The 15,980-nt window shown below is 40.5% G+C and overlaps 1 protein-coding gene across 4 annotated transcripts in view; it reads left to right on the forward strand.

Annotated features, from left to right (window-relative positions):
- Window positions 1–15,980, forward strand: part of raver2 (ribonucleoprotein, PTB-binding 2) — a 233,669-nt gene that overhangs the window by 37,948 nt on the left and 179,741 nt on the right. For all 4 annotated transcript variants that reach the window (XM_051932711.1, XM_051932710.1, XM_028810952.2 and 1 more), the window contains exon 2: window positions 13,927–13,993. In XM_051932711.1, the coding sequence (XP_051788671.1) occupies window positions 13,927–13,993 (67 nt within the window). The remainder of the gene's footprint in view (window positions 1–13,926; window positions 13,994–15,980) is intronic.

Genomic DNA, 15,980 nt, shown 5'->3' on the forward strand with positions numbered 1-15,980 from the left:
TGTAAGTTTCCTGTTTTTTCAACAGGGGTGCCTGGCGGCACAGTGCTTAGCACTACTGCCTCATAAATCCAACATCTTAGGTCTGAATCTCACCCCAGCTCTTTTTCAAGTTCTCTTCCTGCTGGTGCTCTAGAAGCTTTCTTCCTATGTTTGGGTTAGACCTCTTGTGGCTGAGATGTGTAAATCGGGGGCTGCAGCACATTGCCCAGCTTAGGGTCCCATTTTCAATTTATTCTTCTTATGCACACTTCCACTTGTGAGCCCAGGGCACTATAAAAGAAATTACAGATTTAGTTTAAACAAATATACACGTGGCATAGCATTAAGGGCTTAGGGGGCTTCGTTAACTACACACTTGGAATGTTTTTAATTATTGTTTGTCGACAGAGATACCCTATTCAACAGAATTATGCGGGGTGGGGGTGGTTCATAGAATTTTGGTGAAATAACTGCAGTAGATTTTTTTTTTTACTATGTTGAACTTCAAAGCTCCATTTGTTGGCACTTCCCAACACAGTCGTTACCTGTCGGTGCATTTCTTCATGTGATGAATCCATTCTTCAAAACACTGCAGAAAGTTTTCAGTTTTCAAGTTCTAGAGCTCGCGTTTGGCTGCTTTGATGACCTCTTCTTGGTCCTGAAACTGCTTTGCATGTTTTGGCAGCCAGAAGTTTAAAGGCACCAAGTCTGGGGAGTGAGGAGGAGGAGTCATGATGAAGTTCAGTATCTTTATGGAATGGTGGTTTTGGCCGACCTGTGTCTGTAGCTGCTTGAAACCCGGGATCAAGCGAGCCCCCTTGTAGGCGTCTGATGACACTGTCTGCATTTCTTCAAGTGTGATCGCTTCCTCAAAGCCATCATGATAGAAGAAGGAAGTGAACATGGCCTTCAACCGTCATGCTTTGATGCAAGATACCTGACCTCTCTTGAACTATACCATGAACTGTTGCTCATTCTCAACGTTCGTTTCGAAGAACCAAGCCTCATCTCCACTCACCAGTTTCTTGAGCTTGGGCAATTTTTCCATCCACAAAATCCCTAAGAATTTTCTGGCAGAATTTTCTTTGACTTTCCTTTTCTTCTGCTATGAGGAGGCGAGGCACCATCTGGCAGATTTCTTTGTGTAATCCAACCGTTTGTGATAATGAAAATGGAAGAAACTTCTTTTATAGGTTGGCACTTGCATCCATCCATCCAGGACTTTTGGTCCTCCCCTCGTATTTTTGTAACCGTGAGTCCTATGGCAAAGGTAACACTGTTAACGGTATGTAATCATGGGCACAGAGCATACATGTCTGGCATCACTTTTTACAAATCAGTCTCCAAACAAACTCGTAGTAGCTTAGATTGCTTTCATAGGCCGCAGATGCAATTCAAGGGATGTCCAAACTACAACAAGGGAGGTGCTGTCCTTACTTTTGGAGGATCTTTTCATTCCATACCTAATGTAGCATTAAAATCTTCAGTATGCTGGAGTCCATCTGCGTGTTCATGTGTTCAGGAAAAGATTTTTCTTTTCAGTTATTTTAGTTTCACAGGCAGCATTTGAGTTTGGCTTAATAGCACCCTCTAGAGACTATAAGTGACATTTGTGCTATCCGATTCAGGGGTACTGCACATACTTATTGAGCCACCCAGTAAAATTATCACATAAAAGAATAGACAACCTTAATAATATAAACTGTATTATTATTATTATTACTATCACACCTTTCCCAATGCTGTGTTCACATATATAAAAAATGGTTCAGAAGACAAAACGCCATGCGCTCTCTATGTGGAGTTGTCTTTCGCACAGGGTCTTGTCATCCCTCATATTAACTGACCAAATATATGAAAGCTAATGAGCCAGAGCATTGAGTGAATCCAACTTTGTTTAGTGTCTGACTATCAACTGTCTATTAGAATTGTTAAGCGAATGTACTGGGTATTTATAAAGTTGCTCCCTAGTCTTTGGAGGGGGTCCAAAATTCTTGTTGCCAGTTATCGTCATGGTAACCAGTATTGATTTACAAGAATTTCTAGTGAAGCCCATCTTCACCCATCCAATACAAACCCCCCACATCCCCCTCCTCCTCCTCAGACCAACTTTCATTGGAGCCTGGATGTAAATCCTAAACGTTGTCACTTCATACAGGACTGTAATTCAGGCTCCTGGCAAGTAGGCTCAGGTGGCACATTGCAAAATATATTTAACATATTTGAAAGATTTGTGACACTGATGTCAGAATTCATTGTAATACTCCATAGTTCCCAAGGCTCATTTGTATTAGTTAGGGATGGAACTGATATATCCCCCAAATTGTGGTGCTCGGGTGCTCATTCAGTAATGGTGGCTCACTGACTGCCCTGCCTTTTTATATCCCTTAAGTGCTTATAGTGGATGTGCCCACCCCCTACTCCCCTACTTCATTTTGATCGATATAATGCAGTACCTCCAGTGACAGGTGTCGCTGTACTCAGTGTAGTGACAGGAGTTTGCGCCCTTTCTTGTGTCATCAGGTTGTCAGCCTTCATTTCTGACCTGTGCTGACACTTTAGACCTCAAAGTCTCTGCTACAGCCTGCATCTCCAGTTATCTGTTATTCCACGTAGTTTGATATCCTCTACAAACTTAACCCTTTGCAGTCGTATTTAATTTTCAACGTCACACTACATTAGTCGTAATTAATTATTGAAAAAACGCCGTTATTTAAAAACAACACTTTATTACACTTATTATGCAACAACACAATACACATGTACTTTTTCAGTTATACACGTGTTCAGATAATCTTTATAATGTCAATTGAGAAATATAAACTTAGTTTTTGTATTTTTCCATAGTATGATACCGTTCAAAACACAATCCCGGACACAATCCAGGTTGCATCGTACATGTACTGCAGGCGAAACGAGAACGTTTGCGACGTCCCCTCTTTCTATCAGTACATACAACACAATCTTTGAGCTTCTGTTCATCCAGTGGATAGATGAAATGTGAGCGACCGTTCAGGCGTTCTGCTGTAGCGACTTCTTCAGAAGGACGTCCTCGACGAACAACCTCTTTCGTTGCACGATGATCTTTTACTAATTCTTTTATGAGTTTTCTGCGATATGCAAGATGACGCAGTTTATCTTGGGGGTAACACTGACACCAGAGAATGTAGCTATTTACAATTGCCACCTCAAGCAACCAGTAAAACGTTTTGCGCCACCACTTGACTGTTTTTCTAGAGAAGTTGTATGATACTGCATAATGATCAAATCTATCGACCGCTCCCATATGTTCTGTATAATCAGAAATAACGCAAGGTTTTATTATCTTCTCAACTTCACCACCTCGCTTTCGTCTCTCTTTCTCTTCAGAAACAGCATTGTGAAATGTGCTGTACATGAAAATCAGTCGTTTATCTTGCCACACAAGGGCTGTTTGTTATTTTTCCAAGCAACTGATTCATTCTTCTTCAATTTCAGTTTCTTTTTTATATCGCTGGGTAAAAGCTTTCTGTTCTTCTGAACTGTTCCTGTAATTGACACTCCAAGTTTTGTCAACTCGACACCCAGTGCTGGACTAGTATAATATCTGTCGGTGTAAACATGATATCCAGAGGATCGATCATCTTGAATTAGTCCTTTGACCAAATGTAGCACTACTCTTGCAGGAACCGGTAGATCTGGGTACGGAAGGATATCTTTGGTACATGAACCATAATAGGGTTCAAATTGGCTAAGGTAACCAGTTTTAGAGTCAGCCAATGAATACACACGTAAACCCCATTTTGTAGGCTTTTGTGGATTATACATGAGGAATGAAGTGCGACCCTTGAAACTAATTGTAGTCTCATCCACAGCAATGTTCTGTTCGGGTATATAGAGCTCTGCACACTTACTTTTCATATGAGCTACCATATTCTTTACTTTTTCACCTCTTGTTTGACGCTGACCTGGATCTGGATTTGATGGTGGTTGGACGTGAAGCATCCAGTGTATCATACAGAAGCAGTCTCTAGTAAACAAGTCGGTGAAGAATGGCATGTAGTTGTCCCAAGTTGTTGAAAAATAATCCTTCACATCAGCTGCATTTGTTATAGCCATTTTCAGTATCACACCAATATAGCATTTCATCTCAGTCAGAGAGACATCACGCCATTTTTTCCATATTGAACACGGTTTTAGTTGATCTCGCATAGCATGAATTTCAGCTCGAGCGTATCTATTCGTTTCATCTGCTACATTTTGCATGACGTCATCAGTAAAGAATAACTGAAACATACCACCTACAGTTTTTGGAATAGAGCCTGCAGGTATCTGTACTCCAGTATTAGCTACGCTAAAGTCAAATCTGTCTACAACAAAATCAACATCACGTACTTTGCACCAAGAATTTTCATTACCATTATTAGTTTCAGTTTCGTTTTCGCTGCTTACTGCTTCACTTTCATCAGCTGACATATCATCAAGTTCAGTATCATCAGTGCTATTACCATTATCATTATAATCATCGTCATTATCATCATCTTCATCATCAATTTCATCCACATCCATTGCCATAATTTCATCCAGAACTTGTGCTGCATTTTGTAAACGTCTGGACGTCGCCATCTTGAATAGAGAACAAGAACTAGCCAATAATTACAGCAGTTATTTTTTTCAAGCACGTAGGAATAACACAGGCCACTTTTCTCGACCAGGCGACTGTGCAAATCGGTCAGAAACTTGCAGGGCCACCAGCGGTGGCCTGACGACCTATAGCGCACTTTTTACTAAGGCCAGTTTTCTGACCTAACGACCGCAAAGGGTTAACCTGCTTATTCGTTATAGTCCTGTCCTGATCATTTATATATATGTATATATATTAAAAATGGCACTGACCCCTGCTGGACATCACTCTTCACTTCACCCAGTTCTGATAAAGGTCTTCACACCTTCACCCTCTGGTTCCTGTGTCTGAGTCAATTCTGCATCCATCTACACACCAAACCCTGAACTGCCACTTCTTTTAGTTTGATGTCCAACCTCTTGTGTGGCTCATTTTCTAAAGCCTTCTGAACATCGAGATAAATAATATCATATGCACCTCCCTGATCATATTGTTTTATTGCTTCCACATATAATTCTGTCATGTTAATAAAATATGACTTCCCTCGTCTGAATCCTTGCTGACTGCTCACTTACACTTCTGTTCTTTACATGCGTTGCTCTGTCTTCTCCTTGATGATTCTTTCCATTAATTTATCTGTGATGCACATTAGGCTTACTGGTCTGTAGCTACCTGGATCTCATTGATCACCCATCCACCTTACAGAATTGTCTGTGTGTCCATCTGGTTGCTATGTCTCTGCTCTTCCAGCAGAGTGTGCATTACAAACATTTGAAGTAATAAAATGCATTGCATTGGTCATTTCAACAGATGGCAATCACAAACATTTTTATGTATCCCATACTAAAAGGCAGAGACATAATCAATACATTTGCCATTCCAACCTATGGAGCTTCACAAACATTGACTGTACTTTTACGAATCCTATACCAAATCATAGACATAATCACTGCATTTTCATTCCAACAGATGGTGTATCACACATTTCTTTTACAAATCTCATACCAAAAGGCAGAGACGTAATCATTACATTTGTCATTTCAACAGATGACACATCACATACAATACTGCTGCTTTTAGAAATCCCATACCAAAAGGCAGAGACTTGCATTTGCCATTCTGACAGATGGTGCATTGCAAATATTAACACCACTTTTACAAATTTCATACCAAAAAGCAGGGCTGTGATCATTGTATTTGTCATTTCAGCAGATGGTGCATCACAAACATTGACACTGCTTTTATGAATCCCATACAAAAAGGGAGAGACAAAATCATTGTATTTGTCTTTCTAACAGATGAAGCACAAATTTTTTTGTAATGTGTGATGCACCATCTGTTGGAATGATAAATGCAATGCATTTTAGCACTGCATGCATTACAAAATTCATTCCAATGGCTGGTATACTGCAAATGTTAATGCTTAGGACTACATTGATTACTTAGATTCCCCATCTTAGATGAGTGGCACAACTAGTTTTATATAATGGGATAATATTTGCTATTTTTCCAGTGCTTAAGATTTTCTCCAGTGTGCACTGACTTTTTAAAGATATGTATCACTGGTTAATTTTGAGAAAGGAAAATTTAAACAAAGCAATAAGGTTTGAGGTCCCCGAGGATGCCGCTTTAAGTTTGATTGTCTAATGGATGACGAAGATGTGGCACAAGTGTGCTGAACAAAATGGTTCAGAAGCTGGGCTTCTGAAGTGAATGCTGACTTCCAATGAGGGCTTCGACTGTATAGGGCTGTGACTGTAAAGGGTTAGGGTTAGGCGTTAGGGCTTGGTGGGTGAAGGTAGTGCCCTCGGTGGTCTTCCATTGTTTTCTCCTCCTCCTCCATTCTCAGTAAACAGATGAAACAGATTATTCTCCCATCACCAACCCCCCTTTATAATCATGGCATCAGCACGATGGTGTAATGGTTAGCACTGCTGCCTCACAGGTTCAAATCCAGCTCTGAGCCTTGTCTGTGTACAATTACCAGGTTTTCCTTATATCTGTGTGGCTTTTATTTCCCCATCCCATGGATGCGTGAACAGGTGGCACAAGCTGGGCCTGGGGTGAGTAACTGAGCCTGATAATGCCATCCAGCATAGGTCCCTGCCTTGCACCTTATGTCCTGGAATCGGGTCCTGCACCCAGTTAGTCATTGTCTGAATGGAGTCTGGACATCCTGCCAGTAGCTTTTCTTTTAGCACTTCAGTTTTCATCTCTCAAGACCAAAGAGGTGCTGGTTAAGTTAAATGGCAATTCTGATCAGTCTGAGTGCATGAGTGAGATGAATAACTTGGCTGGTATTCCATCCAGGGTTGGTCCCCACTTCATTCTGAGGAGGAAGGGCACTGTCCAACCTGGAACTGAACTACAGTCCCCTCAGAAAGCATTGGAATGACAGACATTTGGCCTTTACTCAAAAGATGAATATGAGATGAGTTCAGAGTTTCAGCTTTTATTTCCTGGTATTGACATCTGAGTGTTATTAAACAATATAGAAGATGGCCTCTTTTGTAGGAGATCCCCCCTCAATTTTTTATGCAAGTAAAAGTATAGGAACAGTCATAAAGTAAATAACATTTAGTAATACTTGGTTGCATGTCTCTTGCTTGTAATAACTGTATCAAGCCTGGGACTCCCCTGATGTCACCAAATGATTGGTTTCTTCTTTTGTTCTGCTTTTCCAGGCAGTTAACATGATATAACTTTTTTGTCTCCAGGGGGAAATTTGGCTTTTTACAGAAGCTCTTTAAATAAAAGTATTAATAAATATATATTGTGATACACAAGGGTGAATACAACCACCCTATACCCGACACAGGCAGGCAGGACATAGGTTTTGCCACACAGCACACACATTTATTTACAGAATAGGCAGTCCAGCACACAAGCACAACACAGTTCCTTCTTGCCACCTGTCCTTCTGCCTCCACTCCTCCTCAGGCTTTGTCCTCTTCCTCCCGACTCTGGCCATCAAGTGGTGGTGACTGGCTCCCTTTATAGGGCACCCAGAGGGACTCCAGGTTCCCAGCGAGGTTCTTCCGGCCTCACTTCCGGGTGTGGCGGAAGTCTGGCCAAATAGGGCCCTAAAATTCCATGCGTCCCCTGACAGTGGCCAAGGGGCCCCAACAGGATCGAGCTCCCATTCTTATGACCCATGGTCCTGCTGGAAACCAAGAGGGCTGCCCTCCATCAGTCTGGGGGAGAAACTGTCCTGGAGATACATTCTCCCCTGGTCCTTCCATGCTCAAGGCATCCCGCTGGGCAAGGGCTCTGGCCATCCACTACACTATATATAAGGCACACAGTAAGGCTCTATACAGACATATTACTGTTGGTATAAAGGAACCCCTGTCACGTTTCTTGACACACTTCTGCTGAATGATCCATTGGCTGAAAGTCCTCCGTGTTGGTGTGGCGGAGAGGGGATGAGCAGCTTTGTTCATAATGGTACACAGTTTTGTCTTCCTTCTCTCCTTTGGTCTAGAGTTCCTCCTATAAATGATTTTTCTTTTTTAGTTATTTTTTCTTCTGTTCCATCTTGTGGTTATGGTGGTGCTTGGTGCATTGTGCTTCCCAGTTGGAGATTTTCTTGTGACTGCTGGTCAGTTACCTTTGAGTTAAATATGGCCACACCCCAGAGATCCTATTATCCTTAGATGCAGAAAAAGCATTTGATATGGTTGAATGGGACTACCTATTCACCACCACATTGCACAAATTTGGGTTTGGTCCAAACGTATGTGCTTGGATCAAACTACGTTATATTAGTCAGGAAGCCTCAGTTTGTGGTAACATTATTTCCAACTACTTCAAACACAGTACTCGTCAAGGATGCCCCTTTGCTCTTCGCAATTGCCAATTTCATTTTGTAATCGGCATGCTAATTGATAGTGTTCTTGACATAGTAACGTCATCATTAGAAACGGGTGTCTTCCCAGACTGTCTTAAGACTGCTGCTGTTAAACCCCTGCTCAAGAAAAATAATCTCAACTCCTCTGCTTTTGAAAATTTTAGACCTATTTCTAACCTGCCTTTCTTAAGTAAAATCTTAGAAAAAGCAGTCATTACGCAGGTAAATGACCACCTCAATAAACATGACATTCTTGATAAGTTTCAGTCGGGTTTTAGAACAAATCACAGTACAGAAACTGCACTCGTTAAAGTAGTAAATGACTTGCGGGTAAATGTGGACCGAGGCAATTTATCTGTTCTCATCTTTGTAGATCTGAGTGCCACATTTGATACCATTGATTGCAATATTCTTAGAAATTAACTTAGTCAATGGGTGGGCCTCTCTGGCAGGGTCTTAAATTGGTTTGAGTCTTACTTGGCAGGTAGAAATTTCTTTGTTAGTTGTGGTAATGATACTTCAAAGACACATGATATTCTATATGGTGTTCCACAAAGCTCTATCCTGGGTCCGCTGCACTTTTTGATCTCCGTACTTCCATTATGTCAGATTATCTCAAGCCATAACGTGAGCTACCCCAGCTATGCTGTCTACACTCAACTGTATTTATCAATAGCGCCTGATGACCCAGACTCTCTTGGTTCACTGACATAATGCCTTGCTTGTGTTTCTGAATGGATGAGTAGTAATTTTCTCAAACTAAATAAGGAGAAAACAGAAATCTTAATGATTGGCAAAAATTGATATAGTGAGGGTATTAGAAATAAACTTGATCCATTAAAGAATTAAGGGGTAATTATTGATTCTGACCTGAATTTTAAATCACATATTAATCAGATTACTAGAACAGCATTTTTTTCATTTAAGAAATATAGCAAAAGGTAAATTCCTTATAACTTTTCAAGATGCTGAGAAATTAGTTCACGCTTTTGTTTTCAGTCGGCTAGATTACTGTAACGCTGTCCTCTCAAGATGACCCAACAAACATATCAATCGATTATAACGAGTGCAGAATGCAGCTGCTAGAATCTTAACTAGGAATTCCAGTTTTGACGTCACTACATTGGTTACCTGTGTCATTTAGAATTGACTTTAAAGTACTGCTTATGGTTTACAAAGCCTTCAATAATCTGCTCCATCTTATATTTCAAATTGTCTTTCACCTTACACTCCAAATCGTAACCTCAGATCTTCAAATGAGGCTCTGCTTAGAATTCCAAGAGCTAATCTTAAAAGGAGTGGTGAGGCGGCCTTCTGCTTTTATGCATCTAAAATCTGGAATAGCTGACCGATAGAAATTCACCAGGCTAATACAGTGGAGCACTTTAAAACACTGCCTAAAACTCATTACTTTAACATGGCTTTCTCATAGCTTCATTTTAGTTTAACCCTGATATTCTGTATATGCATTTAATTATCATTATCATTCATGGTGGCTCCACAATCCATACTAACCCCTACTTTCTCTGCTGTTCTTTTACCGGTTTTCTGTGGTGCTGATTTGCACCACCACCACCCAATCAAAGCACCGTGATGTCCCTACATTGATGGATTGAAGGTAGTGCTGGGCGGTATGACCAAAATTCTATATCAGTGTATTTTTTTAAATTATACCAGTTTCACGGTATTCAACAGTATTTTTTTCCCATGCATGGGTGGATGTTAACCACATTTTCCACTGCAATTACTGCAGTAGACTGGCTAAGAATAACCTATTCCACTGTCATGAGAACTGTACATTATACAAAAAATATTTTAATGTGCACACAAGTATAAATAAACAGGTTTGCATGGCCCCATAAAGTGATAGTTTTCAAGGGGGTGGCACTAATGAAGAGAAGGAATCACATTGCATGACAGTTGCAGTCAAAATATTAAACTTTTTTATTGGACAAATTTTGCAAACAACACTAAACTAAAATTTTAACTACATATTTTCAACCATCCAAAGAGGCCTTTAGACTTAGTAAAATATCCAGAGGTGCTTGTCAAATGTTGGATTGCACTGAACATGTCTTAGAAAAGGAATAAATAGTATATATTTTTTGTAAACCAATTACACTTTCTGTTAATGTTAACAATCTCTGTCCACTGACACGTTAAAGTGACTTTTTAAGTAATTTTACCATCATTAAACTTCATAATATTTAAACTAATAAATAATAACAATAAAATAAATAATAGTGCAACTTCCAGTAATACTATTACTTCAAGCCCAGGTGCATTACACAGTATTCACCAAATTAAAATAAAATGAAATAAAACAAGTGCAACTTGGTGATGACATCTTTTAACAACTGAACCATCATTAAGGCAAACTGCATTAATATAGACCTTGCTTCAAGCTAAGCTATATACATAAAAAATAAAACTGCAACTTGCATTTCTAATGCTATTTGTGGTATAGCCCTATGGAAGCGTATTAGGGCCACAGTGAAGAAAAAAAAATACAGACACAGTGAAGGAAAAAAAAAAACTATACGTCGAGAATAAAGTCGACATTTCCACTTTATTCTCATAGATTATTTTGTCATTAAGGTAGAATGTTATAAACTAAACTTCATCCTAAAATCAATGTTTAATTTACGAGATTTTCTCAAACCCCATCGTAAGTTATGTAGCACATTAAATGCTTTGTGTTGTGTTCCCCGACCCAGTTGTTATTCGCTACGCGCTTCTTAAAATGACTTCCTCTGCACTAAGAGGAGGCACAGGCAGCTATCGCCGCACAGAATACATTCACTTCATGATATTCCTGCTCTCTGAAAAGTTAGAATGCTAAGATAAATACTTGATATTTTCGTGATGGAGATGCATTAAAGCAGGTATTAAACATGCACGGTAGTGTGGCAGTAGTGCTGCTCCCTTGCAGTAAGGAGTCCCCAGGTGTACGTTCAGTGTAGAGAACTTTATGGCAGATGTGAGAGGCTCCAAAAAACTGGATGTATGAATGGGTATCGCACAGGTTTAACTGGAATATTGTGTAAATGTTGGGTTCGTGATCTGCATGCGTGCTATCTCTGTCTGACGTACCAAACCCCCAGTTCCTATCCTTCCTTTGTCTTTCTCCACATAACCAATCACCACACGATAAACGTCTTTGTGAAATTAAAACTAGTTATAAACTTCGACCACGGAGTGTTCAGAACTTTAAAAAAATCTTTGTTATACATGTTTAATTATACCATCCATTCAGGGTTGCGCCAATCCCAGCAAGCATTGTGTGCGAGGCAGGAGCAAATCCTGAACGTGGCGCCAGCACATTGCAGGGTGAATACGAGCAATACATACACTAGCAGGGTTAATGTAATGTAACAAAACCTCACATCCTACATGACTTTGAAAGGAAACTGAAGCACACCGAGTAAACCCACCAGAAAAACTCAAATTCAAGGCAGGGAACACCCGGGACCCCCTTGCTGTGAGGCAGCAGTGCAACCTCCACGCCGCCGTGCCCCCACATGATTAATACATGCTTTAATGCATTTCATCATGAAAATTATATCAAGTATTTATCTTAGCATTCTAAATGTTCAGAGAGCAGGAATCTCATGAAATTAATGTATTCTGTGTGATGATCACTGCCTGCGCCTCCTCTTAGTGCAAGAGGAAGTCAGTTTAAGAAGCGCATAGCGATTAACATGGCTCCGCGAACACTTAACACAAAGCATTTAATGTGCTACATAACTTATGATGGGGTTTGAGAAAATCTAGTAAATTAAATATTCATTTTAAGATGAAGTTTAATTTACGATGTTCTACTTTAATGACAGATTAAGAGAATAAAGTCAACATGTTGACTTTAATCTCACCATAAACGTCGAGAATAAAGTCAACATGTCGTCACACTATTACACAGTACCCAGGTACATTACACAGTATTGAAAAAAAAAATAAAACAGGTACAGCTTGGCTTGCAGTATTATCCAGTAGTATAGCAACAGTATTCACAATTTTGAACATAATTGTCCACATCCGACCTTTTAAATCCAAAGTATCTCCAGACAACAGACGTGACTCCTTTTTTCAGCAAAAGTTCTTCTGTGTCATCATGTTCAACTTTATTCTCTGCTACAGCTTCAGTTTCGGAATGTTCTCTGTCGATTTTCACCGTTCAGTACCTCTAATAATGCATGTACTCCATTGTATGCGTGTTTAGCAGTGCAGCAGTGAAAAAGGTCCCTCCTTAAACAGTTTCCCACTGCGTCACGTTCTGAACATTGTTTAGGCTATTTAAACCGGTGTTGCGGAATAAGAAAAATCCATATCATAACAAAAATAAAAAACAGTTTTTAGTATAAACCGGTATACTGCCCAGCACTAATTGAAGGTCAGAGGTCCACATGACCTTCATCATCTAATTTTTCCACGTGGCACCTGAAAACTATAAGGACTGATTGAGGTCATTGATGTTAGGTAGAATGCCTAGTGGGGGCTGGACAGTCTTGTGGCCTCGGGACCCCTGTAGATTTTGTTGGGTTTTTTTTTCTTTTCTCCAGCCGTCTGTAGTTTTTTTTTTTTTTTTGTTTTGTTTTGTTTTTCTGTCCTCCCTGGCCATCGGACCTGAGTTTTATTCTATGTTAATTAGTATTTCCTAATTTTATTTTTATATATTTTTTTTTTCTTTTTTCATCCTGTAAAGCACTTTGAGCTACATCATTTGTATGAAAACATGATCTAGAAATAAATGTTCTTGTTAATTCTTTGGCATAGCGTTCTCATCTCCTGGCAAATTTTAAGTTCACAGTAATCCTGTGGGATGTCGTCCCGTATCACTCGAGAAGTTATTCAAGGTGTTGTTTACCCTCCGTGAGAGGTCAACAGTTGGGAACAAACACCCCGAGTGAATTGTTACCTGGATTCTCTTAGGTCCACTGTTGTGTCAGAAGTCCCTCTGGTGCTAGCATCCAAATCTGGCTAAGTTGGGGGGCCACCATTTAGCTGTGCTGTACAACTCACAATTCCAGCAACCCATGTTCGATTCTAGTGGCTGGCAGGGTAGATTGTATGCCCCATCAAGGACTTGTGCCCAGGGCTGCCAAGATAGACACCAGGACAGAAGTAGATTAAACGGGATTGACGATATCCTGTTACTTAAGTCCGATATTCTCATACATGCACTAAATTGAGGACACAGAATCTGCCTTTCTCTGGCTCCATTTCTTAGCTCAGCTGCCTCGCATTGCTACTCCATTCTGGTTCCATTCTAAAATGCAGCATTGAAGTTTCATTCCACTCCTCACATAAGCAGCCTGCTCCCAATCTGCCTCTTGTGCCAGCGTGGCCCCAATACCTCCCACCTCCTCGTCTTCCTTCTCACAGTCAAAGGCGTGCTTTGTTATGCTCACCTTCAAGGCTGACGGATTTATGTTTGGTGTGGGTGTTGTCATCAGAGCTCTTAACAGCTTTTTCTTTTTTCTTATGTCTCCTGTAGGATGTCCATGACCTGTTAAAAAATTACGAGCTGAAATACTGCTATGTTGACAGAAATAAAGGAACAGGTAAGTGCATTTTGTAATTACTGTATTTTTTGCTCCATAAGACGCACCTGACCATTAGACGCACCTAGGTTTAGAGGAGGAAAACAAGAAAAAAAATATTCTGAACCAAATGGTGTACTAATATGTTTAATAAAATATAGCAGAATAATACTTCAACCGTGTAAATTCAACAGCAGTATTAAGAAACATCATCACTGTCATTAACAAATAAGGAGAGACTTTAAGGTTCAAGCACTCTTCTAGTTTTATGGAAACCCCAAGAACTCCTCATCGCTAGTGTCAGAATTTATGAAGCTCAGTTGCTCACAATCACTTTGCAGGAGCACATACCTATCATCACGCACGTTTGGACCAATGCTCCCTGAAGTTATATCGCCAGTCTAGTCCCATCTATATTGGTAATGCCACAAAGCCCTTCATCTCGTGTTTTGTTGTGGGTTTCCAGTTTGAAAAATGAGAATGCGGTGCAAGCACAGCCCTCGATTCAAAAAATTGCTCTGCATACTTGTTTGTCTCGTCTGACAGTAGCTGAAAGGCAGCTTCAGGAAAGAACAGCCTGAAGTAGTCCAGCGCCATACTGTCTTGTGAAGTCCGGTAGCCAGTTTGGCTCCCACGGATCAATGTCTAGGTATTCCTCCCACACAAACCTTGCCATAGTTGCATCAGCTGCACGAATGCGCTCAGCTGGGGTGGCATCAGCTGGTGTCAGCTGATGCCAGTTCCTCACTCTCTTGTTCGATCTCCTGATCACTCTCAACAAAAGTCCGACTCAGTGATAATGCGCAAAACATTTGTTTTCTGCACTCGCTTCGCTCCCTCGTGAGATGTCGATGCCATCTTGCCTTTGTTTACATTTGTTTACATTTCGCAACTCACGCACACGCAAGGATTAGATGCCGAGTCAATGAATCTAACATTCCTCCAAGCAAAGAGGGAATGCCTGTAACGTAACAGTGAGTTTTGTCGCCCTCTACCCCTGGATGTCGACTTTTGTCAGGTAATACACATCATGGTCTGTGATGCAATATTCGCTCCATAAGACGCACAGACATTTCTAACCTTCTTTTGGGGAAAAAAAAGTGCGTCTTATGGTGCGAAAAATACGGTAATATCCGCCTTCCATTATTGTTTCTGTAAAGATTTTGAAGATAATTATACTTGGGATGGAATCTCATGTTGAATTGCTGTCTGGAGTGTGTGTGTGTGTGTGTGGGGGGGTAATGTTGGACTAATTTGCATAACATTCAAATGAGCCAGGTAGATTTCAGCCTATTATTGGCTTGTGCTGCCTTGTGGAGCTGATGGTTGGGAATAGAGGAGGGGGAGAGATGGGTTGGGGAATGAACGCCACAAATCCAGCACAACACCTCACTACCTCCATTTGCTGAAACATCTTACTCTGCTAGAAAGTGGTTGAGAGTCAACCTCTCCCTGGGATGCCAGTCTACCAGAATGTGTTAACAAGTACAGTTTGATATCCATCCATTCATCCATCAATTTTCTGAATCCTTTATTCCTTGCTGCACTAGATTAAATAAAAAGAATAAATCAGGAGCCAGCCCAGAAACAGATACCAGTCTGCCAGAGAGCATTAACTCAGTAAGTAGAGTTCTGTAACTTTTCATCCATTTTCGAAATCATCTTTCTTCTCCAGCCTTGGTGGGGTGCCAGTTCATCTCAGAACTGAACATGAAAAAATCAAGGATTATCCATTTTATTAAAGTTTTCATGGAAGCACTAGGCAAAAATTGTGTGCCAGTCCTAAATGGGTTGCTGCCAAATCAGTGGACATTCATTCAAGATGTTAACCATCCATTTTCTAAATTTAGTTATTCCAGCAGCAAAGGGTCCGCCATTCCTGGATGGGTCAAGGTGTCCACCATCCCTTCAAAGGGCTTTAATTTAACATGTAATATAATAACCACCTGCCCATCCATCTTCTAAGATGGCCTGTCCTGGCAGCATCAGGTAGCAGCCCAGATCAGGA

The sequence above is a fragment of the Erpetoichthys calabaricus genome, chromosome 10, assembly GCF_900747795.2.
Source record: "Erpetoichthys calabaricus chromosome 10, fErpCal1.3, whole genome shotgun sequence".
In the NCBI taxonomy this organism is placed as follows: Eukaryota; Metazoa; Chordata; class Cladistia; order Polypteriformes; family Polypteridae; genus Erpetoichthys; species Erpetoichthys calabaricus.